This window comes from Micrasema longulum, unplaced genomic scaffold (genome assembly GCF_059751315.1).
Source record: "Micrasema longulum isolate JH-2025_06_02 unplaced genomic scaffold, ASM5975131v1 h1tg000982l, whole genome shotgun sequence".
NCBI classification, from domain to species: Eukaryota; Metazoa; Arthropoda; class Insecta; order Trichoptera; family Brachycentridae; genus Micrasema; species Micrasema longulum.
Genome location: NW_028278172.1, coordinates 314,152 through 332,404, shown reverse-complemented (window position 1 = coordinate 332,404; position 18,253 = coordinate 314,152). Strand labels below are relative to the sequence as shown.

The window sequence follows — 18,253 nt, the reverse complement described above, 5'->3', positions numbered from 1 at the left end:
CAACTTTATTATTTAATAATTTATGTAAACTACATAATTCAGATATAGTGCGTCTAGCGTTAAAAATCCATTTTGTTTAGCAGATTGGCTGTAAGTGCAAAGCGTTTTATTGTTTTTATAATCTAGGTGTTAAAATTTTCGTTGAACATTTTCAATCTTTTCTATGGTTGTTATATAGGCTATATGTAAATATTTTTCTGTCCCAAAATGAGTTTGGTGTAATTCTTGGAGTTAATTTGGAGTACAAAAAATTATATGATTTAATAAATATGTTTAATAATCCTCTCTGCCTACCTCTTCTGAACGGTGAGATGGTTTGTTGGTATTTAAATTTATTTCAACAGAGAGGCAAAACATTTTTGAGAAGGGAATATGGAAGTCTAGGCATTTACAGGGCTTATGAACTGTCATTGGCTGGTTTAAGTGGCCACTTTACACACTGTGTAACATTCACCATTCTGCCCAATTTTGGACATCCACATCAGCCAGTCTGCAAGAATTTGGACATACTCAAACATGTTTTTTTGGTTTTGCTAGCGCATTAAATTTAGCGTCCCAAATTAGTTGCTAACGCAATTCGATTTCGCTATTATTTCACCGTGCTAATGCTAATTATTCCATCACTACATGTAGTGCAGTATCGGCCGACCGCGCGTACCGAGCGTACGTTAAGAATTACTTGTTAAATATTATTTAAACTCGACAGCCATAAATATTTTTCCAAATTTTGAATAAAATTTTTCGAACGGCGACATTTTGTTTCCGCGGCGTCCTGTCAGTTCGCGAGTGAAACCACGTGAAATGGACAGTTCCGACGACAATTTCGACAAATTAATACAAATTAACGCATAATTAGCGTGGAAATAAAGAATTAATTAATAAAAAACGTGTGTTGCCCCGTTGGATCCGATGTTTTTCGTAACTACTCAAGTTCGACCGAGCGTTTTGACAAGTCAATCAAAGAAATTATAGTAAATTAACTTTAATTCGACACAATTTTATGAAAAATGTATATTTTTAACTTCTGTGCGTGTGAATTATCATAAAAAATACATTTTTTTGTATTTTTTATTAAGTTTTATACATATAAGTTGATACAATGCGTCACCGAATCGTTTTTTTGATTATAAATAAGTGTTGTTTGTGTATGATATAATTAACAATATTTTTCATGTTTCGCGAGGTTTTAATGACTGATTTGTTGATATTTTAATTGTGAACTGAAAATGAGGTTGATTTTTAAGTGATCATGGTGTAATTTTGGTTTATAACACACAATGGAAGGTGATTCATTTAAGGTAAAAACATATAATTATTTTATTTATATTTTATCCAAAGTTTATCCAAAATATTAAATAGAGGAAATGATAGAATAATGTCTGTCTAGTGTGCTGATTGTGTACAGCAAACAGATTTGTGAACAGTAAACATCTCGAGACGTCTTGCAGCTACAGGGCACTCAGGCAGTTAAGATTTTTGTTTCCCGTTTTAAATTATGTTAAATTAGAAGAAAATATAAAACAAGGCTGTCTAGTGTGTTGATTTTTTTTAATCACTCCGAAAACTTTTAGTAGAACAGTAAAAATCTCGAGACGTATTGCAGCTACAGGGCACTCAGGCGGTTAGAATTTTGGTTTCCCGTTTCAAAATATGTTAAATTTTAATTATGAGCTGGATTACAACGTGTCTTGCAGCTACAATATACAGTGTTTTTATTTAAAAAATAATCGTTGAAATTTATTTCAAAGGAGGGAAACATCATTGTAAGGGGAATGTCACACAGCAGCCTATCATTGGCTGATTTAAGTGGCCACTTTACGCACCATTCTGCCTATGTTTAAATATCCACATTTAAAAAAATCATCGATAGAAAATAAATTTTTGCGTTTTTTATTTGTGTTGACTAGCTCCTAATGCGTAAAACTGGTTATTTAATCTGTACACAACATATTTTAATGATATATTCTAATTATAAATTTATTTTTAAAAATTAAATTCTACATTTTAAAATTATTCGTAAATTCAATAAATTTATGTAAAATAAATTTATTTAATTTAATTATCCGACCGGTTTCGGTGTTATTTTTTAGCCTTGACAAAGGAACAGTCTTGTTCCGAAATCAGTAGGCATGTTAAAATTGATGCCTCAAATGTAAATTTTTATAACTGTTTTTTTATTTTTATTGTCAAGTAGTCTTTTAGCCAGCCAGTGACAGGTCGCAAGTCTCGTAAATGCCTAGAAATTGATAATTCCTTCTCTAAAATGTTTTCTCTCTGTTGCAATAAATTTCAATGTTAAATCTATAAAAATAAAATTACCTAAATGAATCACTCTCTAGGGGGTAGAAAAGATTCAGAATAAAACCCCGGGTGACCGAGGCGCCAAGGGTCGAATACTGAGGCCCGTAGGGCTGATAAAACGGGGCCCGGGGGGGCGATTACATGAGGCCCGAAGGGCCGAATTATCTTGTATCATTTATATTTATTTTTAAATCACAAAATTTGTGCCTTAAGCGTTTCATCGTCAGGACAGCGATTAATTACAATGTGTCATTTAACAAACACGTATGTATAAATATTTCAGTTTTTTTTTTTTTTAAAGAAATATTTGCGTTCTTATGATTTACCCAATTATTTAATTTTGAGGGCCATTTTCAACGAGTTGTAAATAACTCACTATTATAAAATAGGAATCAAGTTGGGGTAGAGTGGGATTCGAACATCAGACCTTAGGTCTGTGAGTCCGAGACACTAGCCACAGGACCGCAACCCGATTTTTAATTTTTCAAATTTAATTTTTTAATTTTGCGTTCTATTTATAATTTCAAACTTTAATGGTAGACCGTCTAAATGTCAACATTTGTAATCTCATTTTTTTAGCTTTACCAACTGATAAAATCATTTAAATATTCCGAGGATTAGTTTCAAAGTTAACATGTACTGAAACCCACTTAAAGTATTAAAAAAATAGTTATCAAATTTGTTTACAGGAATTCGTTTGCATGAAGAAAAGTCAGACCTCGTTTCCTCTTAAGTTTCGTTAGCAATTTAAATGAACTAATGTAGTTTCATGGGTATGTCCAAAATATGTACAAGACCGGAAAAGACTATTGTTGTCGAGTCAAGTATATAAATAGATTTTTTCAATATAGGCAATAATCCTTTCGGGGTTTTATCAACATACCGACGATATGTACAAATATGAAGTGCCCTGTGGGACAAAGATTGTGAATATAAACAGTTTGAATTAAATTATTGGAAATAGTATTGTATTTATAAAACGTGGCGGTAATTTTCATAGAATTATCGTTCCGAATTTGTGTTGTGCAACGATTTGAAATTGGTTTCGCTTTTCATAAGTTTAATTTATTAATAAAAATATTTTTAATATTATTTTTGCGGCCGGCTGCATCCGGCGCTCGGACGCGCCCGCTGTACTGGCCGACTTCCACGCGCGACCGTTGCCGCGACTGTACTACACGTTACGACAGAAAGCGAAACATGAAAGCGAAAGGATGCACTCCGACATTATTATTTAATAATGTTTTTTTTTTAAATATGATTATTTTAGTAAACTGTCGTAGATTTTATATTTTTTAGGGGCGCAGTAAAACTTGTTGCTTGTTTTTGTAAAAATAAATCAATTAAAAATCATAATTTTTAAAATTTTTATGTAAACTCGAAAAATTACTTGCAGCCGGGAAGAAATATATTTTTGATGAGGAAATATCAAATTATGGGTGTATATCAATTAACAAAGCTTATGACTTGTTTTTGGCTGGTTTAAGTGGCCACTGACATAGGCAGAATGGTGAATATTGTGAACACCAGATTTCTATATTCCCTAGGGAGTAGATCTCTTTCTACAAACATTTGGACATATTAAAAATATTGTTGATTAATAACTGGTATGAGAAGTATCCAAATTGTAGGAATGCCTAGGTGAAATAATTGAGCCGGGTGAATCTCACTCGCATCAATAAAGGTTTAAGCTCTTTTACTATCAAAATATTACGAAAATAAAATTCCGTAAATTGTGTCTTGAATTCCAACCGTCCATGCGCTGTGTAGCTCCAAGACGTGTTGTGATCTAACTCTTATTCGTAAACCTATTTTAAAACAATAACCTTGAAAGCTAGCTAGATTTCATACCGCCTGTTTAGACCTTTTCTCAGTAGATTTATAGATATATTTTATTATATAATTAATACTTAATTAATTATGATATATTTTTCATACTTTTTTTTAATTTGGAAGTTGTAAATATGTATTTTTATCTAATTATTATTTTTAGACAATTGTGTAAGGAACAAGAAACCACTTAAATATTTATTAATATGTTTTAAAGATTATGTCGGTCATATGTCCACTACAGAGTTGTTTAATCCGAGGTCCAAATTTTATTAGTTCTCTCATAAGATGAGCAAAGTAGGGTAAAAAAAATTACTACCCTGGCAACACTAACGAAATGACGATTTTTTATCTACGAAAAACTGACAGATGGAAAAATAGTTCAATTTTTAAGTAATGCATTTGTTACATACACATTCATTTGCTAATTACACGTGAACTGTGATTGCATCCTGTTTCTTAGATCCTAGCAGTATTTCTACACTTTTAAAGGACACAACACGGCATAGTTGAATTCTAATCAGGAGCTGCGTACTGAGCGACGTCCACAAAGAAACCAATGAACCAAAACGTAAACCTACTAATTTATGAGTAGTTTAGTCGCCTTCTGTTTGATGTGCGTATGCGGTTTCTGGACTATTCTTAATTCTATTTACACAGGCATATATTATACTCGCACAAACATCTTTATTTTTAAAATACGGTTAATGTTAATATGTCCGGAAGTTTTTCTTTGATTTATCCTTAAATTTTACGTAATTTATTTCTTGACGTAGATTTTGTGGTAAAATATTAAAAAGCTTCCGTCCTATATAAGTATTTATCAGGGGCGAACCGTGTATAGAAGCGATTATGCGCAGCTTACTATTTGACGAACCATAATAATGTTTTATTGTAACTTTATTTACAGAAAAACAAATAAATAATTAACATGTATTTTAAATCATTTCCACCGTTTGCATTTTTATCCCAATATAAATATAAATTTTAACTAAACGCGCCCAGCTCCTGCGGTGAGCCAAGAAACTAGCCGATTATTCCAGCTTATTTTTTCATTTAAATAAGTATACTACATTTTGAATGTATTAACCCCAGAGCGGGTTTTTTCTCCTAGATTAAACTTGCAGATTACACAAATTATTTGAAGATTCTTGATTTGGAAAACAGTATTTCAAACATTGTTTCTGAAGGGCTATTTTTCTTTGAGGTGGTACTTTTGACATGAGACTATTTACTTAAATGCGTCATATTGCAGGACATATAGCGCTCCACGCGGCCGTTTTTAGCACTATTAATTACTAGAACAATGCGGCCAGTCTACATTTCAATTGAATACCTAATATCGACTGAATTCATAATGGTATTTTTTTATTTATTTTTGAATGAAGTATATATGTAATGGATAATATATCTATATAATATAATATATCACGAAGTTACATCGTTTGAGTTGATTTCATGGATGAGAGTTGTTGTATCACACAGAACCACAGAAAAATATCTATTTATAGTATATTTTTTTTTATTTTCTTTTATTCAGGAAACATACAGTACAGTTACAAAGTTTAATATTTTACACAATTGGACTTAATTCTAATGGACCAGTGAAGTTTCCATATTAAAAAGCAATTAAATCTAATGTTAATTATGAAAGTATAAAAAAGAGAAGGAAAAAGAAAACATAAATGAAAGTTGTTTAAATATTTAAATTTAAGTGAAAAAAAAATATATTTTAAGGTTTGTAGTTTGTAGTGACTATTTACAAATGGAAATAATATTAAAAATGAAGAAAACTTGTAAGAGTAATTAAGAATTAAGAATGGAAATAAAGAATGAAAAAAATACTCAGATGTAAAAATAAAATAAAATAGTAATAACATTTTTTTTTTTTTTTAAAAAAGGAAAAACATAAACACATATTTATTTTAAGAGATTCAAAGAAACGATGAGAAGAATCTTTAAGTGAAATATAAGACAGTAAATTTAAATTTAGGTCAATTTAAAAAACATCTTCAAAATTAATGACACATTTTTTAATGACACATTATAGTATTACTTACATTATATTATGCACCTCCTATGTAGGTACAAATATATATTTTTTTATAGCTTACCTGTAAATAAACCTACCATTCGCCACTGGTATTTATATAGTTTCGGAATTATGTCGCTTGTTTAGGCGACTTTAATTTTAACTGGCGTGTCTTGGCGCCGGCCATTTGCTGCACAATAAACAAATTGTTCTCCTATATGTATAAAGGGGAACACAGTGAAATTTTTGTTAGATCTTTATCAGATTCTTTAAATTCCTTATACTTTCTTCCTATTCATTTCCTTTTATTGGATTTTTGGTAATACTAAAATAATATTAACTGGCACTGAAAACTTTTTTGAAAATCGCATTCATTACTCATTATTATTTATAACAAAACATTTCAGTTTGTAAGTGAAAATTCTTGACGGAAGTTCATTGTAATTTATTATATAAATAAAACACGAGTCATACTTTAATCCACAAATTTGGAATATCCAGTGACCGGTTTCATCGCTTTCGCGACATCTTCGAGACTGGTATCTTTATTAAAGAGTTAAATGTATTTATACAAAACAGAGGTAAGGATAGATAATTCAAAGTTATTTGTAAGTAAATTGAATAACAACAACAACAACAACAAACCATCACGCCGTTTCCCCGTAGGGGTAGGCAGAGAGGATAGAACGCCATAACACTCTATCTTGGCATACAGACCTCGCTTCCTCTACATTCATACATCTTCTTATGCACGCACGCCGATTATTCCTACTTTTGACATGTCCATCTTCAAGTATTTGATGGACTTGATCGTGCCATGTCTTTCTCGGTCTTCCTCGTTTTCTGCATCCATCAACTTTTGCATCGTAGATCCTTTTAGTCGTTCTTTCGCTGTCCATTCGCTCTACATGTCCAAACCGACGCAGCACCCCTTTCTTGATTCTGTCAATAATGCATGTCTCAGCCTTACACACTTCACGGATCTCGACATTTGTGCACCTATCATACATCGTTTTACCACACATTCGCCTGAGGGATCGCATTTCGACAGCATTCAACCTACTTTCATCATTATTTTTCCAATTCCATACTTCGCTCCCATACATTAGAATTTAATTGAATAAAGTTATTTTTATCTTAAGGATCATTATCAACAAATTTTCTTTGGGTTAACTAATGAATTGATATAATGCTATTTTCATGAGTTCAAGTATTTTATTTTATTTTTAGCGTCCCATCCTTCGTGAGTGTGGTTTTGTAAATAATGATTTCTGAAAAACAAAGGGTAAAAAGTCATTAGTAAAATTATATTACAATGGGTAAAGTAATGGAGAATGCACATGTGTTATCTGTTCATTAAGTCATTCTACGTCGGGTTTATTTTTTAATCTATTAATTTCGATAATTTCGAATTTGTCAAGTTTATGGCCTTTAGGTGCAATATGTACTCATTAGTTAACCCAAAGAAAATTTGTTGATAATGATCCTTAAGATAAAAATAACTTTATTTAATTTACTTACATATAACTTTGAATTATCTATCCTTACCTCTGTTTTGTATCAATACATTTAACTCTTTGATAAAGATACCAGTCGCGAAAGCGATGAAACCGGTCATCGGATATTCCAAATTTGTGGATTAAAGTATCACTCGTGTTTTTTTAAAATAATAAATTCATTACAAAAGGAATACTCCCGCACTACCAGAAGTCAAACTAGAGGATGGGTCATGGGGTCTATCAAAAACTCTGAATTCGGGCAAAGAAATTTCAGATTTTTGGGCCCCAAAATATTTCATATGTTACCCAAAAATTGCAAAACCATGACCCGGATTCAATTTAACAAATTTGTAAAAAAAATGGCTTCTGGGTTTAGGTCGAGAAAATTCGGAAAATTTACTCAAAAAACATTCCTAAAAAATTTATATTGTAAAACTGTATAGTAAATTAACTAAAATCCTTAAAATATAGCTTGATTAGAATGACAGCTGTCAAACTAATTTCATTAGTGATTGGAAATTACTGATCACTGATCAAATCTATTTCATCAGTTATTTCATGCAATCATGAAACTCTGTTTTCGAAAATTGATATAAAAAATGCAAAAACAAGCCTATTATGGTGTGTTTTACACAATTGTTCACTGAAAAATGAGACATTTACACATTTTTCATGAACAACATCAAACGAATATCTTTTTTAGTCGATCAATTTACATTGATCAATTTGTCCCATCTCTAACGTTTTTGCAAAATGATGTAACCTTGTAAGAACGTCCTTAATAATTAGGTTTATTTTAGTTTTAAAGCTGATTTTATATATTTATGTTGATTTATGTTTCAAGCGTTGTATTAAAAAATAAAGTAACACGCCAGATACAAATGATTTTTCGTGTGTCAATATAAATAACTCCTTTGACGTTACTACAAAGTTATGTCGTCACTTTTTCTGACAACTGTCATTCTAATCATGTTTCATTTTAAGGACTATAATAGTTAGTAATGTTATTGTTTTTTAACAATATTTTGAGTTTGTTCAAATTTTTGTAGACAAGAACTGGATTCAACTTCATGGGGAGCTGCTTATATCAACATATTACGACAGATATGAATAACATTTAAGAGAAGGTAATATAGAAGTCTAGGCATCTACAGGGATTATGACCTGTCAATGGCTGGTTTAAGTGGCCACTTTACACACCGTGTAACATTCACCATTCTGCTTATATTTGAACATATATATTCCTTCAATTCTTTCATCTGTTGATGTTTGTGAAGTTAAAGAGCTGAAACCTTTATTTATGCGGGTGAGATTCATCTAATTGAATTATTTCACCTACATACTAGACTAGGCAACGCCTGAAAATGTTATTTTTTCAATTTCTATACTTCTTCATGGACCAGGTAATTTTTCAACAATATTTTGAGTTTGTGCAAATTTTTGTAGACAAGAACTGGATTCAACTCCCTGGGGAGCTGCTTATATCAACATATTTCAGCTCTTTAACTTCACAAACATCAACAGATGAAAGAATTGAAGGAATATATATGTTCAAATATAGGCAGAATGGTGAATATTACACAGTGTGTAAAGTGGCCACTTAAACCAGCCATTGACAGGTCATAGGCCCTGTAGATGCCTAGACTTCTATATTACCTTCTCTTAAATGTTCTTCATCTCTGTTGTAATATGTTGTTATTGTTTTTGTTTTCATTAAAATGTCTGCCTTAAAACAGGTTGTACCTAGTCAGGCAGACTTGACATGATCCACTACTACTACTACCATCACGCCATTTCCCCGTAGGGGTAGGCAGAGAGAATGGACCGCCACACACGTCTATCCTGGCATACAATCCTAGCCTCTTCCACATTCATACATCTTGTCATACATGCCCTTCGGTTCTGTCTGCTTTTGACATGACCAGACTAAAGATTTTGGTTTATCTGATCATGCCACGTCTTCCTTGGTCGTCCTCGTCTAACGTTGCCGTTCATTTTCGCCATATATACTTGTTTTACCGTTCTTTCGTCGTCCATTCGTTCTACGTGACCAAACCATCTCAGAGACCCTTTCTTAATCTTATCAATTATACTTGTCTCAGATTTACACTCTCGCCTGATTTCATCATTCGTAACCCTGTCATACATTGATTTCCCACACATTCGTCTAAGAGATCGCATTTCAACCGCGTTCACTCGGCTTTCATCCTTCCTCTGCCAGTTCCATGTTTCACTTCCATACATAAGTGTTGGGACTAAAACTCCGTTGTGCACTGCCAGTTTAGCTTCGATTGACGTATTTTTATCTAATACCTATGTGTGTATGTACTAGATAAAGTTATAGTTTTTTTTGTTAATAAACTATGATTATTATTAATATTATTAATAATAAATTGCACCCTTGTCGAAAAAAACCGAGTTTGACATATGCAAAAAGAATTATTTATTTGAAAATAAATTATTTTATGTTTTGGAATTCAACCATAAACGAGTACCTAGGTACCTACTTACTTATTAATGAAAAGTCTGTTTCCAAGCTAATAGCAGGCAAGCGAACGTTCGGGCAGGACAACGTCTGTCGGGTCCGCTAGTAATGTATATTTTTTTTAAATTAATTAGTAAAAATATTGAATCTTTAAGTATTTTTTATTACGAAAATGATTAAGTATTTTGAACAATTCAAGTAATGGGTTTTTTTTTCTAATTTTTATAGTTTGCGGTTAAATGTATTTTTTTTACACAAACAAAAAATCGCTTTCAAATAAACTGCTTTGCTTAATTGGATTTAAAATAATATGTAGCGATAAGTATGCTAAATTATCAATTCTGGCTTGCACGGTGGACGGAAAAAAATGGGCGTCCGATAGAAAATAAATAAAATAAATATCGATTCATATCAACTCGTTTGGACTCGTCATTGACAATCCTTCTCTAATAACAGTCCTTCCTCGAACTGCCCAAAAATTGAATCGGTAATTTGAGAAACCCCTCAACTCGGGTTTTTGGCGGATGTGACTTTGACTTGAAACGCACTTTATTGCGGTTAAAAACCAATGTCTTAGTTAAAAATTAAGATAAATAAATAAAAATAAATACGATAAAAGCTACTTTTTTAAGTAAGATTTAAAAAAAATCATAATAAAAGGTTTTGCTGATTTTTTACCATTTTTACCAAATAAAATACACATTTTCTTACATTAGAAATAAAATTAACAACAGAGATGAAGAACTTTTAAGATAAGGTAGTATAAAAGTCTAGGCATTTACAGGGCTTATGACCTGTCATTAGCTGGTTTAGGTGTCCATTTTACCCACTGTGTAACATTCACCATTATAAAAAAATCATAAAATCGGTTTTGCTGATTTTTTACCATTATTAACCAAATAAAATACACATTTTCTTACATTAGAAATAAAATTACCATATTACAACAGCGATAAAGAACTTTTAAGATAAGGTAATAATAGAAGTCTAGGCATTTACAGGGCTTATGACCTGTAATTAGCTGATTTAAGTGGCCACTTTACACACTGTGTAACATTCACCATTCTGCCCATGTTTGAACATCCACATTTTCTCAACTCTTCCATCTGTTGAATTTTTGTGAAGTAAAAGAGCTGAAACCTTTATCATGTGGGTGAGATTCATCCGGCTGAACCAATTCACCTACTATGTTACACAGTGTGTAAAGTGGCCACTCAAACGAGCTAATGACAAGTCATAGGCCTTGTAAATGCCTAGACTCTCATACTCCCTTCTTAAAAATGTTTTCCCTCTCTTGGAAAAAAAAAATATGAGTTACTTCTTAAAGTTAGATTTAAAAAAATCATAAAAAACGGTTTTCTCTGAAACGTTTATACGTTTTTACCATTGAGTCTTTATTCAAATAAAATACACATTTTCTTACATTAGAGATAAAACATACAGTATTAAAATATTTTTTTTTATTAATAAATTTCATAAATGGTACATGTTTTTTTTTCAATACAAATACATCTAGTAAATGTTATCACTGTAACTCTCCAAAAAAAGAGAGCAATTCTTGTGCTTGAAAATACGTATATGGAGCTGGTCCATTACGAGTTACTTCTCACTGTGTAAAATATAAAACTTTGTAACTGTACTGTATGTTTCCTAAATAAAATAAAATAAAATAAATAAATAAATAGTTTTATTCCACTTTTATTTGTAATCTTTTTACCAGTGACCGGGTTTTGTCGTGACCGACATCGTCAGACTGATGGGAGACTAAACAAATGTCTATATTTTACTTAAGTACAAGCAGAGGTTGTAAATCATGATTTTATATAATTATGGAAATAAAATAATTTAAATTTAAATTTATTTCGACAGAGAGGGAAAACATTTTTGAGAAGGGAATATGGAAGTCTAGGCATTTACAGGGCTTCTGACCTGTCATTGGCTGGTTTAAGTGGCCACTTTACACACTGTGTAACATTCACCATTCTGCCCATGTTTGAACATCCACATTTCCTCAACTCTTCCATCTGCTGACTTTTGTGATGTAAAAGAGCTGAAACCTTTATTACGTGGGTGAGATTCATCCGGCTGAACCAAATAACCTACTAGGCAACGCCTGAAAACAATTTTCCTATTTTTATACTTCTTCTTTTACCAGGTAGTAATTCAACAATGTTTAATTATGTCTAAATGCTTGCAGACTGGCTGGATTTCCTCCTTAGGACTGTCGAAATAAATTTAAATATGAACAACTCCCTAGGGAGGAAATCCAGCCAGTCTGCAAGCATTTAGACATAATTAAACATTGTTAAAATTAAAATCATTAAAGTATAAGGTAATAACAATTATAAGAATATAAGTTTTGTTTGAATGTATAAAATAAAAACTGTTGTTAAATAAATAATTTTATGAAGTTTTATAATGAAACTGTATTTGAATTACACGTATTTAAATTTGTATAATTTATTTGTATTATTTAGCCATTGGTATTAGAGATCCTTTATTATCATTTTTCAGATCTTACCTAAGTGAAAGAAAACAGTTGATTCAAATTACTAATTCCTTGTCTTCTCCAATCACTGTTACTTCTGGAGTACCTCAAGGAGCCCACCTTGCTCCATTATTATTTAATATTTTTCTAAATTATATTATCAATTATTTTTCGAAATACAAAATTCTGGCTTTTTGCTGATAACAACAAGGTACTTAAACTGATTGAATCTCCCAATGATTGTCTTCTTTTTCGTCATGATATTAATTGTTTTAATGAATGGTGCGACATCAATTGTCTTCAACTTAACATTGACAAATGTGAAATAATATCTTTCTCGCGACGAAAAAAACCTATACAACTCAACTACAATCTAAAAATACTTCCCTTTCAATGGTTTCGTCAATAAAGGATCTTGGCGTTACTTTAGATAGTAAACTCTCCTATCGTGAACACATTGATAATATTGTAAACAAATCTCTCAAACTTCTCGGTTTTATCAATAGAGTGACGGCGGACTTCAAAAATATTAATACTATCAAAACTCTTTATTGCTCACTAGTTCCACCCCATCTAGAATACGCTTCTCCTATTTGGTCTCCATTCTACAGGACTCATATTGACCATATCGAGTCTGTCCAACACCGTTTTTTAAGAAAAGTGGCATGGTTGCTCGGATTACAAAGGGGTAATTATTCTTATTTTGAAATAGAGCAATCTCTTAATATGTCTTCATTGGAGAGACGTAGAACTGAGATGGACCTTATATGCATTTTCAAAATACTTAATGCTTTAAGTGATGTCCCATCTCTGTTGCGATCAATTTCTTTTCATGTTCCCAACCGTGTCACCAGAAGTCAAAATCTGCTATTTATAAAATCTTCTAAGAGCAACTTTGGTTTTTATGCCCCAATGTCCAGAAAGTGTAGATTAGTCAATTCATCACACGACTTGGAATTTTTTGGGATAGATCTTCCGGCTTTTCGTAGATCTCTTCGCGACTAAACAGTGTGGGATGAAGTTGGATTGGCGTGGTTTAGCTCAAAGTTTTTGGTTTTTCGTTTTTTTTAATATATTGTATACTATTATTGTTTTGCCCTTGTTTGTCTTTGCTAAAAAGTTTTATGTTATTTTTGTTCAGTTTCTTGCATTTATGTTTCTTCATGTAACTGTCGTAATTGGCTTAGGCCGTAAATATATAATAAATAAATAAATAACAGGGGCCGCTGGTTGGTATTTCCATCGACAGCTATGTCTCCGGGCCCAGGGGGTAATTAAGTGATTCTTTGAAAGCAAAAAATCCCGGCAGTTAATTCATTATCGATTAGTTTCATTGTTTGTATTTTAATGGATACAATAATGGAGAATGCACGTGTGTTACTTGATCGTTTAATATTAGATGCCGGTCACGACAAAACCCGGTCACTGGTAAAAAAATTATAAATAAAAGTGGAATAAAACTATATGCGTATTTTTATTATTACAATTAAAATGCAGTTCCACCAAGAAAAGGGTATTATCACCCGGGAGGAATATCGGATTTAACACATTGTACATATAAAGGATTTCTCAATTCTCTCCTTTAGTGTTTATAAAAGCTCTAGTAATCAATAATTTCATTCGTAAATTTCGTTTACTATTTTCAACATCTCTGAAAAGCGTTTTTATTCGGTTGGTAATAAATTCGATCATCCAAACCCACCCAACAGTACACCACGAATCGTGCATTTGTTTGAAATGTTGGTAATACCGAATAGATATTGAAACGACGCGTATTGTTGTCTATGATTTTTTCCCTCTCTCTAGCCAACCTTGAAATAAATGGCGACCGTAAAATGGGGCGACATTTAAATCGTAAGGCGACTTTGATCAGCGGATATATTGTTTATATTTATCTCTATAACTAGTGATCATTAATAAATTTCGGTCAATTTTAACTGTTTTTTTTAATGGTAATACGGAATACGATTTAAATGAAATTGTTATATAACTTTATTTCAAGTAAGATTTCAAGAAGTTTGAAGTGGAATCGTCAAGATATTTTTTAATTTTTTTAATTTAGTAATAGACTTTTTTTAATGATATAAGTAATTTCGTAATTTGCATTGTCTTGACATTACTGGTACTTATATCACCGAGTGTCCATTATTATGATTGTTTTAATATTTTAATTTTTATTTAACGAACAATAAGAAGTTTTCTAAAATGAGCTGAAATTGATCATTTTAATACATCTTTTTTTGAGAGCGACATGATTCGTACTTATTAAAAAAAGTTTTGAGACAGGGCCTACAAAAAAATATTTTGCTCAAATACTAAGAAAAGCTGTTACAAAAATTCGGGCTGCTTCCAACCATTACAAAATATTATTTGAAACACTATACAATGAATAATATAAAGTTAAACATCCTTCAAATCATTTAAGCAAGTTTTCCAGAACAGAAGGAAAATTTTATTTACCAAAATGTGGGGACTGGGGATTTTCCCTTAACATATGGGATTTCAGAACATAAATAAAAAATATTATGACTCAAATGAACGAGTCTAAAAGATTTTCTTTTGAAGGTGAGCAAATAAATGTGAAGCTTCATTCTCGAATGATAACGGTGAAGTTATTCATCTAGTAAATCAGATAATTGTTACGAAATGCTTGTAAAAAAACCTCATACACATCAATTGCACTTCTTGTGAAATTTTGTCGAACATTGTTGAATATGGCCAATATTAATTTCCTAAGTATGTTTCACGTCTGTGTAAGAAACAGATACAATAATTGCTTCCCTGGAATAAAGTAATGGATTCTAATTCGTTCGGTAAAATAAATGTTTTCAAAGCTGTGAAAGATAAGTTTTCACTAAACAAAAAGAACACAATAACCTCTCATTCTGTTTCGATAATAATGTCAGGCAATGAACAAATTCCTATACACAATAATACATTCATTAACTGATAATTTTATTCCATCAAAAAGCAAGGTATATTATGTTATCTTTATCAATTATTTAAAATATTTCATAAATACATTTTTTTTAATCACCATAATATTTTTCAATTTTAATCTTGATTTATATTTAAACTATTATTTTTGAGTTTATATAAAAAAAAATAATTAAAAAAAACATTTTTTGCTTTACAATAATTAGAAAAATATTTTTTGTTTTATGTGGAATTAAAGTATATTATTTTTAATTATTTCATGAGATTCGACTTAAACGCTTATTAAATACACGCCTAATCATAATTTGCTGATACCTGAGTGTTTTTTTTTTTGCAAGTAATTTACTATCGGAGGATGGATAATATAATTAAAAAAGAAGTGAAAAATTATATTTATAATTCTTTTTTGTGTAGCACTGACTTAAAACACCGTTTTTTTTATAATTTATATGTTATACTAAAAATATTTACCGATTAAAAATAAAATAAACAAATTATTGTAAAACGTCACTCCCCATTTTAAACACAAGAATCGTTTTTTTTTACGTAAATCGAAACTTTAATGTAAATATATGTATTAAATTAATATAAAATTGTATTTAGTAGTAATGTTGTATACGTTGTATACTTATATTTTTTATCTAAATAAAGTAAAAATTAAATTAAATGTTCAAAACAAACGCATAAAATCATGACGTATCAAAGCGACCCCACTCCGAAGGGTTGACTTTGATCACAAAGTTTTTATTATTTTCTCGCTCACACAACATAATATTTTCTCATTTAAAAAATAAGAATTTTAATTTTTCTTTTACGAAGGTTTGAAGTTCGAAACTGAACAGAGTCACCCCATTCCACTTACTCTTCTCGAATCATAAATTTTTACGTAAAAACTATCTCCGCATACGGTGACGTCAAACTTGGTGACGTCATGAATTGTCTGTTTTTATTTATATTCAAATGACTAGACTTTAATCCTTTATATCTCCCTTATTTCTTAACGGATTTCAATACGAGTAGTACCGATTGTCTTGTGATTTTTCAAATTAATTTATTAGCTAATAAAAAAAATCCATGATAATAGCCCAATGTCATTCTCCGGCAGCCAGTGGGCCACATGGTAACGGTATCTACCTACTGTCTACAAAAGATTCTCTTCGGACATCTATCTCCCTTTGTTAACCGTGGAGTTGATACAGTGCTTTATTTATCAAAATATTTCGCAAATATTTCAGATACTCGGAATAATTGGATGGGGGGGAGCTTTTAACAACCATATTAAACCATTAAAAACTGTTCAAAAATTTATCTTCAAAATAATGCTTCACAAAAATCGCACTTTTCCCTCTTTTCAATTGTTCCAAGAAGCTAAACTTTTGGTACAAATATATTAGAAATAGGTAGACAAATATATTATATATATGTATTTTTATATATATATATAACTTTTCCTCTCGCCGTAGACGTAGCTGATCTAAGCGTGAGACGCCTGTCAGCTAGTTCATCTGGAATGCATAGTTCCCTTAGATATTCCGGAGCCGAGTTGTGCAGTGACTTATACATAAGCCAACAGAGTTTGTATTCGACCCTCTGTGGAAAACGTAGCCAGTGTAGTTCCCGAAGTAGTGGAGTGATATGACTGAACTTAGAGATTCCGAAAATAAGTCTCGCTGCGGCATTCAATACAGATTGTATGCGAGTCATTTTGTTCATTGGTAGACCTGCGTAGATACCATTACAATAATCGACTCTAGACACTACAAACGCATTTATTAATTGACGGGCGGCATCAACCGGCAAATTTTTGCGTATGCATTTAATTTGTCTCAGCTGGTAGAAGCATGAACTTATCGTTCTACTAATTTGAGCGTCAAGAGATAGGTCAGAATTGAGTAAAACTCCCAGTAGTTTAACGGTGGGTAAAGCGGTACTCCCTACATTAGGTAGAGCCGTATCCTGGATCAAATTCTGTCGTCTGGCTGAAGCCACCCACAGTTGTTCAGTTTTTGATGGGTTTAATGTTAGTCTGTTTTCAGCCATCCAGTTTCCTATTTTCTTGATGCATCCATCAATTAAATTGACAAGCACACTTCTCTCGCCTGGTTTGCAATAAAAATAAATCTGCGTATCATCTGCATCCAAACCTACTTGAAAGACTTCCATTCTGTGTGCCATCTAGACCGACAAGACAAAATCTTCCGTTTTACACTGAGAACGCGTCAACAAACTATTTGAAACAATCTACAATACCTAGAATATGCGACCAATATAACAATATATTTACCGAGGCTGATATTTTTTGTGACAATGTATGTAAATTTAGGTAAAAAATTATAGAAATTTTGAGAGAAGCAGATATTTAAATTTATTATTATTGTTATATAAATATTTTTTCATTTCGTTTCTTTTACATTTATTATATTGAACATAATTTAAATTATTGTATTAAGATATTACAACAGAGATGAAGAACATTTAAGAGAAGGTAATATAGAAATCTAGGCATCTACAGGGCTTATGACCTGTCAATGGCTGGTTTAAGTGGCCACTTTACACACTGTGTAACATTCACCATTCTGCCTATATTTGAACATCTATATTCTTTCACTTCTTTCATCTGTTGATATTTGTGAAGTTAAATGTTCTTCATCTCTGTTGTAATATGTTAATATAAACAGCTC

General features: G+C 31.4%; 1 protein-coding gene across 1 annotated transcript in view; it reads left to right on the top strand.

The window, feature by feature from the left end:
* The first annotated feature begins 648 nt into the window (after nt 1-648).
* The window catches only part of LOC148277781 (AT-rich interactive domain-containing protein 5B-like), a 135,646-nt gene continuing 118,041 nt past the window's right edge, over nt 649-18,253 (top strand). The window contains exon 1 of the mRNA XM_088232415.1: nt 649-1,298. Within this exon, the coding sequence (XP_088088541.1) occupies nt 1,278-1,298 (21 nt within the window). The 5' untranslated portion in view covers nt 649-1,277. The remainder of the gene's footprint in view (nt 1,299-18,253) is intronic.